A 15361-nucleotide genomic window follows, 5' to 3' on the forward strand; every position below is an offset into this window, starting at 1 on the left:
GATGAAAATGTAATTTATTCTCCATTTCTGACATAGTTCAAAGGAAATACTGATTTTAAAAAGAACAGTTCTTTTGAAAAGAGCCATTACTACTAACACAAATAACATTCCTTATGTGAACACAAATGAAAAAAGTGGAATACAGTGTTTCACAAGAGGATACTGTATCTTACTAAAAGATGTGTACTTGACAGAAAATTACAAACAAAGTATATCTAGGAAAAATTTTGCTTAAATAGCAGCCAGTGACACTATCACTAATTTTGCTTAATCATACTTTATTACATAACCAAAAATTAAAGGAAGATCAGAGCCAGCCCCAAGTACTTTTAGGTGTGGACCTACAAACTAATTGTACAGGCCTCGTGCAGGGTTAGGTATTTCTCACATAACTAATCCAAATAATCCAAATAACTGTGGGGAGAGGCAGCAGGCTGATTCACCATGGGTTTATGTTACCTATTACCTATAAACCTGGATATCTACATGTCTCTGACACCTCACTTATAGCACAGAAGTTCAGGTTGCGCAGACCCTTGTCTGTTTCAGGAGTCGAACTGTCTGGACTTTGTAACAAACCTGCCGCTTGAAGTTAGTAGAGCCGATAACACCCACACCTTCTCCCATTGAAGTTTTCGTAAAGATATTAGCACACATCCTCCCTATCAATCAGAACACTGGAAAAGCAGGTTAGACACCAAGGTACTCTAGTAAATCTTTTCTAAAAGTGCATTACAGAGGGTCGAATTCCAGAGGAATTTTCCTTGTGTTACGTGCTGGACAGGGGTAAGGTGAAATATCATCTTTTAAACAGACCCAGAAGATATAGAACCACCCCCAGTGTTGATAAAACCCAAGAGAGCCACGCCACGGGGAGGGAGGGGACTGCTGTTCACCTGCGGTCACACCGGGATCGCCCGGCACTGCTTCCCCACCTCCCGGAGGCAGCGGGTGCCCGCTCCCTCAGGGCAGGGCGGCCCGGAGCGGGATGCCGTGGTGGCAGCGGGCCCCGGCGGCGCGGCGGCGCTGGGCGCTGCTGCTCGGGCCGCTGGCGCTGCTCGCCGCCGCCCTGGCGCTGCGCGGCACCGCCCGCCCCGGCCCCGCCGAGCGCCCGCAGCTCTACCGGGCGCTGGAGCTCTCGCCCAGCCGCAGCATCAACTGCTCGGGGGTCGTCCGCGGGGACCAGACGGCCATCCGGGAGGCGCAGCTCAGCAACCTGGAAGTGGCGAACAGAAGGGCTTCACCGACGCCCGGCGAGTACCTGAACATCACGAGGGACTGCAGAGCCTTCAAGGAGACCCGGCGCTACATCGAGTTCCCGCTCAGCCAGGAGGAGGAGGAGTTCCCCATCGCCTACTCCATGATCATCCACCACAAAATCGACATGTTTGAGCGGCTCCTGCGGTCCGTCTACGCGCCCCAGAACGTTTACTGCGTCCACGTAGACAGCAAATCCCCGGCCGCCTTCCAGGAGGCCGTGAGGGCCATTGCTGCCTGCTTCCCCAATGTCTTCGTGGCCAGCCGCCTGGAAAGCGTGGTCTATGCCTCCTGGTCCCGGGTGCAGGCCGACCTCAACTGCATGCAGGACCTCCTGCAGAGCCCTGTGCCATGGCGCTACCTCATCAACACCTGCGGCACCGACTTCCCCATCAAGACCAACGCCGAGATAGTCCGGGCGCTGCAGCTGCTGCAGGGCCAGAACGCCATGGAGTCCGAGAGGCCCTCGGCCGCCAAGAAGCAGCGCTGGGAGTATCACCACGAGGTGGGGAAGACCATCTCTCGCACTTCCCAGAAGAAACTGCCCCCACCCCACAGCTACCCCATGTTCACGGGCAGCGCCTACACCGCCGTCACACGGGACTTCGTGCGGTACATCTTCGAGAACCCCACCGCACGAAAGTTCCTCGAGTGGTCCAAGGACAGCTACAGCCCTGACGAGCACGTGTGGGCCACCCTGAACCGCATGCCGGGCGTGCCGGGGAGTACGCCCCTCAGCGATAAGTTCCAGCTCTCGGACATGAACGCCCTTCCCCGCCTGGTCAAGTGGGAGTACCTGGAGGGGGACATGAGCAAGGGCGCGCCCTACCCGCCCTGCACCGGCCGCCACCAGCGCTCCATCTGCATCTACGGGGTGGGCGACGTGCCCTGGATGCTGCAGCAACACCATCTCCTGGCCAACAAGTTCGACCCCGAGGTGGACGATGCGGCCGTCCAGTGTCTCGAGGAGCACCTGCGCCACAAGGCCCTGTACGGCCGGGGGCTCTGAGGGGGAGCCGCGGAGACTCTGGCCAGCGACTGCTGCCTTCCGTGGGCGACTCCAGCCGACGGCGCCTCGGGGACGGCGGGAGAGGATCCCCCGGGCCCTGAGGGGCCCACGCCTGGGCGCGGCCCCGAGGAGAAGCCCCGCCGCGGGTCGGACGAACGGACAGACGGACGGGGTGGCCCGGCGGAGGGAAGGGCCGGTGGAAGGGCGGGAGGGGAGGCTCAGCCCGCGGGGTCCCCGCTCTCGCCCGGAGCCGCTGGAGGAGGCGGGCGGGGCGTTGCGCAGCCCCTTCCCGAGCCCATGGGCAAAGGCAGCCCCGGGCTGCCGCCTGCACACGGGCAGCCCCAGCCACGGTGCCCCCAGGTCCGGCTAGGGGCAGAGCCGAAACAATGATTAATTTGCTTTTCCACAGAGCACCCGGCAGCCGCCGCCCGTTCAGCGCTGCTCAGCTGAACATCTGGCTGCTACTTTTGCCTCTCTTTAAACTTTGACTCTATCAAAACTCGTTAATCGTTAAAAGCCAACCTTCAATAAAATCCAAGATATTAAAATCCATAGCGCTTCGGTGTTCTATGTTCTCTGAGGAGGATGGTTTGTGCTCCTGGCAGAAAACCAGGCAGCATTAAACCAGTTAAACCCTTTGTGCATCCATTTCTCTGCCTGAAACACAGGCAGAGGGATGCACACAATGGTATGCAAACCTACATTTTCTAAAATCCACATCTCTCTTCCCAGTCCCCCCCAACCCCCCCCAAAAAGAGATATTTTGGTGATATTTCAATACGGTGATTACCACATCCAGTAATGGACAATGGACAAACCAATCACTTAATACATTGTTTTTTTTAAGTTTCTAATAGCTGAAAGGAAGATTTGCAAACTTCTGTTTTTCTCACCTTCTCATATTAAAGCTTACCACTTTCCATGGATCCAACACCTTTTCACTACCTGTAATGCTAAGAGATTAATGCCCTTCTCTTTATTTTTTTAAAAAATCTATTCAAGTAACTTTCTTGTAAGTAAACGCTCACCTTTACAAATTTAAGGTCTACAGTGGAGAATTAGCATTATACAAAGAACACCTGAAGCAATCCCGCAACACCAGGCTACATTTAGATAAACTTATGACTGCAGTCACACAGATCTTTGAAACATTGATTAAAATAGGATGAGAAGATGAAGTAACTGACTGGAAAAGGTGTCATTGCAATTTTGTTAGACATTTTAAAGTGAACTTGGTTGTAAAATAGTGATTTTTTAAATGCCATGGTGATTTCACAGACAACAACAGCAGGTACGGGGAAGAAAACGTCTCAAACATAAATACCCACTGTATCATTGGGCATTTGTTTAAGAAAAAAGAGCAAATGAATAGAATTATGGATCCAGGGGGCAGCTGTTTCTAACTTATGTAAGCAGGCATTTGCTAAAGAGATTAAAGCTTTATGCTAACCTGATGGTAACATACAAGTTTTTGAAATGGTTTCAGCAGCAAATTGAACATTAAACAGAAATTATCTCCATGTCTAGAACATTCTTTTAGAACAAACAGAACTTCTCTGGTGACTTAGGGTAAGAACTCCAGTCTCCCACCATAGAAGACTGCATCAAACCACTGCTGCCTAACCTGATTTTGCTTCTTAGAACTCTTTTGCTTACTTTAAATGAATACATGTTAGTTCAAAATGGCAAACTAGTGCCAAGGGGTTCATTGGGGTGTTGCAATACATTCAGGTTTCTGGACTGAAGCAGGCAGAGAAGGGTCATCATGTTTCCAGCTATGGCAAAGTGTTGTCTTTTTCCCTTACAAAATGGAGGGAAAATGTGCATATTCCTGGAGATAAAAAAATCCCCATACCTATTAGTTTTAAGAAATTGCATAAAACCCAAATCCAGCCAGGAAATGGATGTTTGTAAAAAATAAATTATTTATTTTTTAAAGAACAAAGGTGTTTGGGGGGCTGGAAGGAATCCCAGCTTGAAATAGTGAAAGATTATTGAATGAGGGCATTCTCTAGTATTTTGCAAATATACCTGTAGAGAAAGAGACATACTTACAAGTTACTTACAGACCTGTCAACAGGAATTTTTATCCCCTTTACTTTGTAAATATGTTTAACTTCTTCAGCTGCTCCTTCTCTCAGAAACATGAAGTATTGCTGGCACACACTGCAATAACAGGGTTTCATTTGTTGCCAGACACAAAAATGTTACAAATTGAGAGACAGAGACAAGAATTTAAACTGAGGGTGCAAAGTGCCTCTTCAAATCTGTTCCATGGTAAGCCTTTTGTCAAAGTATTTTGTCTTTTAATGTTACTCACTGCAATCTTTGCCCTTCCTGGTTAGACGAGAATCTAAGCATTTATCCAGAGTTGAAAGAGTTTGCTCACAGAATGTGAAGACATCAAGAGAAGTCAGCATGCCATAAAGCCAGCTTGGTGACTCAGTAGGAGGGACAGCAGTTATCTATCACAGCCTAGGCAGCTCTCCTGCTCAGAGATCACTGCTTTGGATGAAAATTACTGTTTCGGCATTATTACCTGCAGAGGCAAACAACTTGTAAACCTCAACATCCAATTTGCTTGATCCAAAGGAAATTTCCTGTTTCTAATGGTGTTACTATCTAGAATTCCTCTCAATGATTTGGTTGCATTAACAAAGGCTATCTTGTGCAAATTTATTTTCAAATCACTTCTTTTAGTAGCGACCTAATTTCTTCTGAAAGAATGAGCCTACTCCCAAATGCTTAAGGTGAACTAAGACAAAAGGATTCTTACAAAGGCATGTTCTCAGCATATCCCCTTTCAAAGACATTAGAAATGTCATATTTATGAGTGCAGTCATACATCAAAACAGTGATATGTCTCTGCCATTAGAAATGGCAGGAAAAATCACCACTCAACTCTAATACAGAACTTTGCCTTGCAGAGATCTCAAAGGATGTTAGAAATCAGATAGCTGGCATCTTAGAAAGTTGGCAACAGAGCACAGAGAAATCCTGTAACTTGCCAGTTAGTTGTAAAACTGAAAAAAGAATGAATTTGGAATAGAGTAGGACCAGCCCAAAGTAATACAATCACATCAGATTATAGAACCACCTCCAAAAACAGGTTAAACCCCATATGAAATTAATCAGTAAAATCATGGGCTGTCCAATTGGAAGATGTATCAGAAATATTAGTTTTGTGTAGTCAAAAATCTACTTCTGACACTTCTGTCTACAATTGTTAACTAAAAACTTGAACTAGATAAACCACCAGTTGTTTAAGGAGGTAATATGCTGCAAATCTACCTTTCAAGAAGTGCACAGGAGGCTGATGAAACTATAGTTCTGGGATTTAATAACAGATTTCTTTTTCTGGTTTAAACCTGTCTTTATATTTTATTTCCAATTGCTTTTTACTTTATTTTTGCAAGAATAATGTGGCTTATTACATACCTACACAACAGGTCCATAACAGCTCTTTTTAGCTTTAGTTAGGAGGGTTTATTTCCTTCTTGCTTCACATTTGATAGTTTATATGATCACCTCTGAGATGCCCTATAACAAAGAGATGGGCCAATGAAAATGAATTTGGAGGAAAACAGGTAATAAATTCTAAAGAAACAAAAAGTAGACATGAACAATATGAACACAATAAAGGTATCTGCAGTCAAGAGTAAAAGTGATTCAGAGAGCAGGGTTAGGGTGTCCCTTTTCTTCTGACTGCAACAGAAGTGACCATTAAATGTTAACTAGCCTCTGTGAACAATATTCCACTTCCTTGAATGATGCAGGTTCTCTTAGCACAAAATGCAAATCAAAACGTTAATATATCTGTAAATTACTACCTCCTAGTCCACAATGGCTAATCCTAACAAAAACCACTCTAGGTTACAGCAAAGACAAAGTTCACGTCTCCCAGTACACGCTTACTAAAGTAGCCTTCTCCTACTTTCCTCCCCACCCCAAAATTTCTGAGTACAGAAAAGCAATCCCAGGTCAGTAGGACTTTGACTGAAATCCTACCCCCTAAGCTGCCAAGATCCTTAAACCCAAGTATCTGTAACACTCTCCTCTAACTCACTGTGCCCAGTCATCGTGCAGAGGTACACGATGATCCTGATTAAACTTGTCTTCTGGAAATTCATCATAAATTCTTCCTCCTCTGCACTTTAAATTTGTGCCTCTCTGATAACATTTAAAGTCAGGTATTGACAGCCTTGACTGAGCAAACAGCTTACATCAGATAACATCCTGGTTTGCACACCTATGGAATTGACAAAATCCTTTTTCTTGGAAACCATGTTTAAACAGGCAGTCATCCACAGCCAGTTCAGCACTGGTATTTATTCTTCCCTTCAATTTCTTTAAGTTAATCTACTTTCTAAATAGAAACATCTATTCCAGTTCAATGTCAAGGTGCAAAGATATATTTTACTTTCTCTCAGCTGCTGAGATGTGGAAGCAATTGGGATCTTTCTAAATAAAATCAACAAATAAATAAATAAACAGAATACTACAGGCAAAGAAGAACCAAATAGGCAGCAGAAAGTGTGCTGATGCTCTGGCAAGTGAAATTATGTGCCTTCCACTGGATATTACAAGTTTAGTACAAAAGAAGTGCAGTTGATACTTTTAGTTGTAAATTCAATCTTCCAAGACCACAAAGTACATTAATCACATGAACTTTGCAGGATTATCTGAAATTCAAACCCAAAAAAAAAGGAAGAAAAGAAAGAAAAGAAAAAGAAAAAGAAAAAGAAAAAGAAAAAGAAAAAGAAAAAGAAAAAGAAAAAGAAAAAGAAAAAGAAAAAGAAAAAGAAAAAGAAAAAGAAAAAGAAAAAGAAAAAGAAAAAGAAAAAGAAAAAGAAAAAGAAAAAGAAAAGAAAGTTATGAAGAAAAGCAACAAAAAGCAGGAAGAACATTGGCACCAGACTACCTTAACTTCCCTTTGCTCCTTGCTCCTTCCATGAACTGAAACAACCTCCACAGAAGGAGTAGATCCAGCACCTGGACAAACACCATCCCAGAAAAAATGGTTAAAGTCTGGAGCAACAGGACAAGGGGGAATGCCTTCAAACTGAGAGAAGGTAGGTTTAGATAATAGGAAGAAATTCTTCCTTGTGAGGGTGATGAGACAGAAGAGGTTGCCAAGAGAAGCTGTGGCTGTCCCATTGCTGGAATTGCTCAAGGCCAAAGTGGACAGGGCTTGGAGCAACCTGAGATAGCAGAAAGTGTCCCTGCCCATGGCAGGGGACTGGAACGAGATCATCCTTAAGGTCCTTTCCAACCCTGAACATTCTATGATTCTAATGCACACTTAGATGGAACAAAATAAAAGATAAAATTATTTGCATTAGGAGAGTCAAAAGGCTACAGAGAACTCAAAATGGAAAAGTCTGTCTAGAGACAGGAAAAGATTACAAGCAGTTGGAGGTCAGAAGAACAAATTTTTATACTTGTATGGGTTGAAATTCAGTTACCACATGATTATTAGGGAACAAAAAAAGTTTAAACCTAGGAGATTGACCGTGATGTAGAACAAGAGAAGACAGATACACATTTGCATCTCTTAAGTTAGAAACAGATATTTATTGTGCAATTGAAATAAGAGCACGTTGTCTGCTCTTTTAGTTTCAAAAATGGTTACTTACCAGTCTGCAGTGTGCAGCCAAGGGCACGCAGCAGAACTACTTATAGAAAGAAAACTGCAGTCACAAACACACAAACATGCTGCCCAGCAGGAGCTGCTAAGCTTTTGCTGATGTCCTCCTCCACCACTCTGTAACAGACATTTCTTGCAACACCTAGCAGTGCAACCAGTTACCCTGCAACTGAAAGACTTTTTAATTTGCAACATTTCTCTAAACACACTTAGAAAATGTTGGGGAATATGGTATGTTGATGCTAGTTTTAACCAAAGTTTTCCAATGATCACTCTTTCAAAAGTTTTTAAATAAAAGTTTATTACAGAAATTATTTTGAACAAAAAAAAAGACAACAGTATCTCTTGTAATTAAAAAAAGGTAACATTATATTCATGCCCTATAAGGTGAAATGAAGAAATGCTACAGATATTTCTTCTGCTGTCATTCTGTGATGCTTTCTAGTATGGATTAACTCACATCTGCATCACAGGAATTGAGTATGATCAGTCCCTTTCCATGCTTCTCTCCAGAAAGTGCTGCATACTAACAGAAAATATTGCAGACAAACCACAGGTCTATTCATTCTGCAGTATTGGAACCAGTGTCTAGGAAAGAAAAGAAAAAGTGAGACAAATATGCACCCCCACTGAAAACAGAGAACCAACAACTTTCTCTGGTATCTTCCCCAAGTTCTAAAGCGTTCCCCAAGCATTTTAGAACATGTTCTGTACCTACCTATTGTCTCTACTGCTCTCAATGCCATGCATGAACTGCTTGTGCTGTTTCACCTCACTTAGCAACACTGAGAAGAGCCAGCACAAAACTCCAGAGATGTATTAATATTAAAAATACTAAAAGCTTTGCTCCAGCATGTAACAATACACAAACCCTTTACTGCAGTCACCCACAAGCACATCTGGCTATCATCTACTAAGGAAAAATGTTTCTTCAAATCCAGCACCATAAGCTCTGGTGGAGTGTGGGGTGCAGCATATCACGTATTTTGAAAGAGGTACCAGAATGAGCATGATCTTCATAAAGCAACTCAGACCAATTCTCTGCTCTGACCTTTTGTCAGAATCACCAATTAATGCCAGTGCAGTTTTTGATACACTACCATTACTACCTTCTTGTTTTTAGAGTTGTGGAAAAAGTATGTAACTCAAATATGGAGAACAACAAGCCAGTGTTTAGCACTGTTCCTTCAGCAAGTCAGCTTCTCGTGGGAAAAAAAAAAAAAAGCTTGTAATGTTAATAGCAACTTCAAGTCAGCCAGTTGTTTAAATCTTATCTGCACAATTTATCAGGAATGAAAATGATTAATACTTGGAATGTAAGGTTTCCTCCACTAGCTATAATAAGCACACAAAAACCAAGCAGTAAGATTATATGCTTGGCTAATACCAGAAGTTGAGAAAACAATAAATTCTGTCAAATCTTTAGAACTACAACTTGAAGGGACTATTGTAAGCATGCCAGGGTCAGGAAGCCATGAAGAACCTGTTTCAGAGGTCTATGGTGCATTTAAATAAAGGCTTTTCCATGCTCAGTTCCTGCTTTTAACATCACTCTCTGAGGATGAAACAACCAGCACCATTTCACACAGCTTTAGCAATACTTTGCCACATTGATGGTTTTAAAAGTTATAAAGCAGCTTGCCACAAAAGTTTTACTTTTTCCAGTAAAGAATCTCAAGGGACATGGACAAAAGTAATCCAGTCAAGCAGATATGGATTGCAAACTCCCACAAGCAGTGTACAAACAGAGGGTCTGCTAGGCAACAAATAAGTCTCATGACTTGCAAATGCAGGCAAAAGCTTTCCATGGGTTAGCATTGCCAGAGAATGACTGCTCAGACACTTTTCTCAGACAATTCCTTGCTCAGACAGTTGAAGCACTCTTCAGATTCAGTAAAACATGGTGCTATCCCAACAAATAGGTTAGTACTAGAAAACTCACCAGACAGAAAAAAAAGATTACTTCTGACTTTCTAATTGCTCTAGTATTATGTACTTCCCAGGCACAGGTGCACAGCAGTCCCTAACACGGCTCTGCCTCAGTGCCTATGAGTCAGGGAAGCATTTAGCTGGCCTTTGTTTCATGTCCCATTAGATGTTGTAAAGGGAATACAGAGCCCTACTTCCGTCTAAGTCATGCAGTCGGCCTGGCTTTAGCAAGACACTCGGGTCAAAGCTCTCTAAAAGCAACCAAGACTCGTGTCTCAACCTATTTGTATCATATTTCATACTTACTTTTTCCATCACATGCTACAATTTTCACTTTATCCACTTTCACAAGTTCGGTGACCTCCCTAAATTCCACGTCATTCAGTACAAATGTCCATACATTGTCACAGAACCTGTATGTGTTCAGAGACCCCTAGAAAAAGACATGAGACATTAGCTATAGGACACATCTCAAAAGCAACAGAAAATATGATGAGTATCTACTGAACCCTGTCCCTTCTAGGACAGAGCGCTACAAAGCCAACAGTGGACCTGAATGCATACAAACTGGCAAGCAAGCAATCCTGAGGAAAACTGGAGTTTAAATGCCCTCCAGTGGCTGAAATTCTCAAGACCACAGAGTGACATTACAGGATATCCAAGGGGAGGGTCCTCAGGTAGGCAAAGAAGTTTTACAGTATTTTCAACGTATACAAAGGATCAGTAGCAGGAAACATTTCTTAAAACATTGGGCCATTAGAAAAATCAGATACAGCAGTGATCACAACAATATATGAATTCTGCAACTGCTTAAACAAAGTGGTAGCTTAAATTAAAAATCACTACAAAACTCATATACGTGACATAAAGGGGTATCCCTCCTATTTGATGTATTACTGAGGATGTCAATATGGAAAACTTCTGACCTTCACTTTTACATATTTTAAATTGACATTCTTGAACTTAGAACTTCAGCTCCAGGTAACATTTTTTAAATTTACCCACTAAACACATCCTAAACTGTTTTTTATACCATGCTACATATGCAAAGCAATTTAAGTGTGCTAGAGAAATTATGCATTTTTAACACCTCTATATTGTTTAAAACTCTAGTCTTTTAGGAATCCACATTGTGAATGTGTTCTACATAGACTGCAGAGTAGTATCACAACAAGTTAACACAAAGCTGGGTTTTGTGGGTTTTTTTTTTCCTTAACATTACATTCAAGTTGATGTTTAACAACTTGCTGGCTATCTAACATTAATTAGGGTGGCTGACTGGGAACACCCCCCAACTTATTTTTCTACGATACCTACAGAAAATAGCTACAAAATGATCCAGTGAAAGGGTGGATCTAAAACTCTCTAGTCTCTCTTCACATTACTCATGTGGCTGAAAATCTGGCCTCATCCCACTTTTGCTAGGGACAGCTGTGAGAAGCAGAAGTCTCCCTCCTCATCTGCAAGACACTGAGGATGGCAATGTTATCCACCAAAAAAGCAATTCCCTCTTCCCTGTTTTCATCATCTGATTTCTGCATTCATTCAAAAGATCCCTGGCAGAACAAGGTAACAAGCCTTACAGCTGCATACAGAATACACACGTAAACAGTCATTATTAGAGCCAAAATAAACCCTCTTAAGTTCTTGCTTAGAGCACATAGCTTTAAATGCCATTCTGCATCAACACTTAGCTGCTGTATCTCATGTAAAAATTTAAGATATCATTTCCTTACCCTGAAATTGACTCTGTTCCTGACTCGCTGTGCCAGTGCTGAATTTATAGCTTTATCAAACTGAAGTAGCACCTGAAGGGCCAACTGAGGTGTGATTTGCTGTGACTGAAGAAGTTGAAAAGAAAACAAAACAAGTTTTGAGTTGTTTCAAAGTAAGCTCAAACACGCAGTAGAAGTTAAAAACATCAAAACAAAGTTCACTTCAATGACACAGATCTCTAGAAGAACACTCTACAAAAATTATGTTCCTGTATTTATTTTTATATTTCAATCCTGTATTACACAAAGATCTCTTATAATAAATATTTAGTGGAAATAACTAGAGGAACAGCAAATTGACTCCAATGTTCCAGTCAATCTGGCTGTTAATTTACATAAGACTATGCCACTTACAGAAAACACTTTCCTTTACCTAGAATACAAAGCAAAAAACATCACAAGTGAATGTAGCACCAAACCCTTACGATCTCAGTCAGGAAGCTTCCCAAACCTTGGCCCTAAGTACCCTGACACAGGAACAACAAAGCCGTTTGGATAAAAATTTCTGTCTTTATTAAGCTACTGGCCCAGACGCCAGGCCCCGACCTGTATGAGCTCATCCAGACTCTCCTGAAGGCTGTTGCCCAGTGTGGTGTTCCTATACAGCTGGTACGCCATGGTTCCCTGCGAGGGCTGCACACGTCCTGCTCATCCACGGCTGCGCGCCTAGGCTGTCCTCGCTCTCATCGAAAACAAACAAAGGTAACAATAAATCCCTGCCCGCCCCACGGCCCAGCCCGCCGGGCACGCACAGTACAGAGAGCGCCCCGCAGAACCGCCCGGCCCTCGGCTGCGCTCCGGGGCCGCACAACCGAGAGCCCGGCCCGGCTCCGGGAGCCAGCCCGGCCGGAGCCATTCCGGCCGGGAGCCGAGCCCCGCCGAGCCCCACCCGGCCCCGGCCCCGCCGCCGCCCCCGGGAAGCGGCCCCGGCCCCGCGCCGCCATCGGCCCTCACCGCGCGCGGCCGGAAGCGCGGCCCCGCCCGGCGGCGCGGGCCGGAAGCGGAACGGGGCGGGGCCAGCGGCGCCCTCAGGGCTCCGGCCGAGGCCCGCAAGGGCTCGGCTGCGGCTCCGTAAGCACAGCCGGCGGTAACGACCCGCATCCACACACGGGCTCACCACGCCACCCCGACACGCCTCGGAACGCAGCAAACAAGCTCATTTAAAAAGAAAGGATGGCAATATTGTTAAGAGGTGGTAATATTGTTAAAGAGGTAGGTGAAGTCTTCTACTTACATTTTTTCTATTAGAGGGACAAAGGAAAATAGTCACATATGTGAAGAGTGGGGCTACTAGCCCAATGAAGCCAGTTCTATTATCCGTGACGCAAAATCTGTGCTTTTGCATGATTACTACAGCTTCACTTTGTTAAACACTGCACGGTTCCCATTATCGCCCACAATAAAGTTTACAGACACTAATTGACAGTGTAATCATTCTAATGTACCGTTCAATCATTGGAGCACCTACAGCTCAGGTCTTTCTTGTGAATAAAAACTTTTGTTAATGAAAAGAAACATTGCAGAACTGCAGAACCAGTGGTACACTAAGCATCTATTGTCCATGAATGTTATTTTGTAATTATTAATCTGCAATTCCATCCTACCAGTATTAACTAGCAGTTGAGCAAGCTAGAGTAAGGAATATGGTAAGATAAGGACGTTTGGAAAACACTCTGAAAGCTTCTCTGCAGATCATTTTCAATACTAAAAAAATTCATGTAAATCAGAGTAATCTGGGCAGTTCAAATTGCAAAACTGAAAAAAAAAAATCTAGTTTGAGCAAAGAAAGGCTTTAATTTCACTGATTTCAGTCATGCTTGAAGGGAATGATGAAAAACTAACATGACTGCAGCCTCCTCAGAAATGCTCTTTTTTCCTGTTAGTTTAATATGGGTAATGAGATGTGATAAAAGAAACTGGCTAGTTCAACATAGAATTTTGAAGCTAGGAAAGCTGCAAGATGTCTTTCAGAAGATTAATATTTAAATATTCCTTACATTTCAGAGTGTTACTCTGACTAAAAGAAGGTGTCCTTAAGAAGTATAATTAAAGCACTTGTTTCAAGTGTCTCTGACAAGCATTGAGTGAAACAAATCCTCTTGAGAATGACCTGTATCCACAAGGACTGAGTGAGAATTTCGACTGCAAGATTTGTAAGGCTTCTGTGGTTACAATAAGCTTGCAAGCTGTTATCCCTCTCCTCTCCATTCCTCATAGGGGGTTTTGGAAGGAGACTGGAATGACTTGAGAATTCATTTCCAAAGACAACAGCTTTTGAGAAGACATGAATTTAAACCACCTTTCTAGATACTAAATACTGTCTAAATCTGTAGGATACACTGACAAAAATTTGACACTGAAATAAATACGCTTTTAACCAAGAAACTTTCTACCTTGTGACAGTTTTAGTTGATGAAGTGCCTATTCACAGTGTACTTCAGTATTTTTCAGTCAATACAGACATTTCAGCAGACAGCATCAGTGAAGCTGACATGACCAGGCAACACCACCTTCTCCTGGCCCATGACACACCTGCAGCTCCTTCATAAAAGATTCCATTACTACCGCGTGTAATCTAACCTCGAGGTGTGACACAATTAACTGCTGGAAGTTTTAAACTCTCGTTAGAGCATTCAGGGTATGATGCAACAAAGCTGCTGAAACAGACACAGGCTCTAATATCCTAGTGGGCTGCAGTCTGGAGTGTAGCTGCTGTCTCTCTGTACAACGTTCCTCTCAGCAACTGGGGCCGTTCTTCATTTGTTTACTGAAGGTAAAGGAAAAAAATATACCAAATGTGTTGTTATGAACAAGGTTACATATTATTCTAGCTAGTTCTACCCTTTTTGGAATAAAAGTTCTTCAGTCTGCTTCAGCTCTAAATCCTTTCCCATTACCCTCCAACAGAACGTGGCTCTGCCATATTACACCGAGCAAGAACATTCAAGCAAATCCAGAGTCTACTCACACCAGTTTTTAATGACACTTTCTCCAGAATCTCTTTGCCACTTCTGAATTTACCCCGTTGCAGAAATCATCAGGAAATGTCACATCGAGGCCACTGGCCCCAATATCCCTATTTCAGCTGTGCACAGCAATAATGAGATAGGTAATGACTTATTACTACATATATAAATATATATCAACTAATGACCTCCAAATCAGAGGTAAATCAGTGACTCAGGAAATTTTTTCTTGACAGGGGTCACCAAATTCTAGCAAAATTACTCTTACTTTTAGAAGGAAGTGCCATTGAAAGGTGAATTCCCTCCAAAACTGTATCTTATCACAAAGTGATTCAAGTTTTGAAATAATTTTTATTTAAGCATGACATTCCAACTTTTCAGATTTTTAAATATTAAAATATATTACATTATATTATAAATTTCAAAAAAGTTAAGTTTGACAAAACATTATCCATAGCTTTGGGACCACTTTGCTTTTTGTAAACATCCACCTCACCACTAAATGATGAGCTGCAAGGAGGCAGAGGGGAATAATATTTTAATACACTTCTTTCTCAAGCTGCGTATCTTTAGAGACAGAACAGCTGCTGTGCTGTATACTCATTCACAACAACTTACACTAGAGAAATAAACCATTTATAAGCACATACACATTTCCAACAGAAACCATACTACTGCAGCATGAAACTGTAGAATCCTTGGCCACCAGGAAACACAATAACAATCCCATCATTTGGTAAATGTGGCATATACAGAGGAGTGGCTAGTCTGTACTTCA

The 15361-nt window shown here is 42.9% G+C and overlaps 2 protein-coding genes across 3 annotated transcripts; one reads left to right on the plus strand and one right to left on the minus strand.

The window, feature by feature from the left end:
- Positions 1–988: 988 nt before the first annotated feature.
- GCNT3 (glucosaminyl (N-acetyl) transferase 3, mucin type) lies at positions 989–2266 on the plus strand. Its single transcript, XM_058033537.1, has one exon. It carries the CDS (start codon positions 989–991, stop codon positions 2264–2266), a length of 1278 nt encoding a protein of 425 aa, XP_057889520.1.
- A 5928-nt stretch (positions 2267–8194) lies between these two features.
- Positions 8195–12607, minus strand: GTF2A2 (general transcription factor IIA subunit 2). Of its 2 annotated transcripts, XM_058033142.1 has the most exons (5): positions 12572–12607; positions 12164–12299; positions 11579–11683; positions 10149–10275; positions 8195–8501 (listed from the first exon to the last, which is right to left on the minus strand). In XM_058033142.1, the coding sequence occupies exons 2-5, from the start codon at positions 12233–12235 to the stop codon at positions 8476–8478; spliced, it is 330 nt and encodes a 109-aa protein (XP_057889125.1). In that variant the 5' UTR covers positions 12236–12299; positions 12572–12607; the 3' UTR covers positions 8195–8475. The 2 variants fall into 2 exon arrangements, with proteins under 2 accessions (XP_057889125.1, XP_057889124.1); XM_058033141.1 differs by lacking the exon at positions 12572–12607 and having other exon boundaries at positions 12164–12413.
- Between the last annotated feature and the right edge of the window lie 2754 nt (positions 12608–15361).

The sequence above is a fragment of the Melospiza georgiana genome, chromosome 13 (genome assembly GCF_028018845.1).
Source record: "Melospiza georgiana isolate bMelGeo1 chromosome 13, bMelGeo1.pri, whole genome shotgun sequence".
NCBI classification, from domain to species: Eukaryota; Metazoa; Chordata; class Aves; order Passeriformes; family Passerellidae; genus Melospiza; species Melospiza georgiana.

What these genes read in the sequence shown, in the direction of transcription:
- GCNT3 (XM_058033537.1), top strand. Translation starts at nt 989, where the DNA reads ATGCCGTGGTGGCAGCGGGCCCCGGCGGCGCGGCGGCGCTGGGCGCTG.
- GTF2A2 (XM_058033142.1), bottom strand. Translation starts at nt 12,235, where the DNA reads ATGGCGTACCAGCTGTATAGGAACACCACACTGGGCAACAGCCTTCAG. An exon ending in GTCTGGATGAGCTCATACAG is followed by an intron (nt 11,684 to 12,163) that starts GTCGGGGCCTGG and finishes CAACTTCTTCAG; the next exon opens with TCACAGCAAATCACACCTCA. An exon ending in GGAACAGAGTCAATTTCAGG is followed by an intron (nt 10,276 to 11,578) that starts GTAAGGAAATGA and finishes GTCTTTTTCTAG; the next exon opens with GGGTCTCTGAACACATACAG.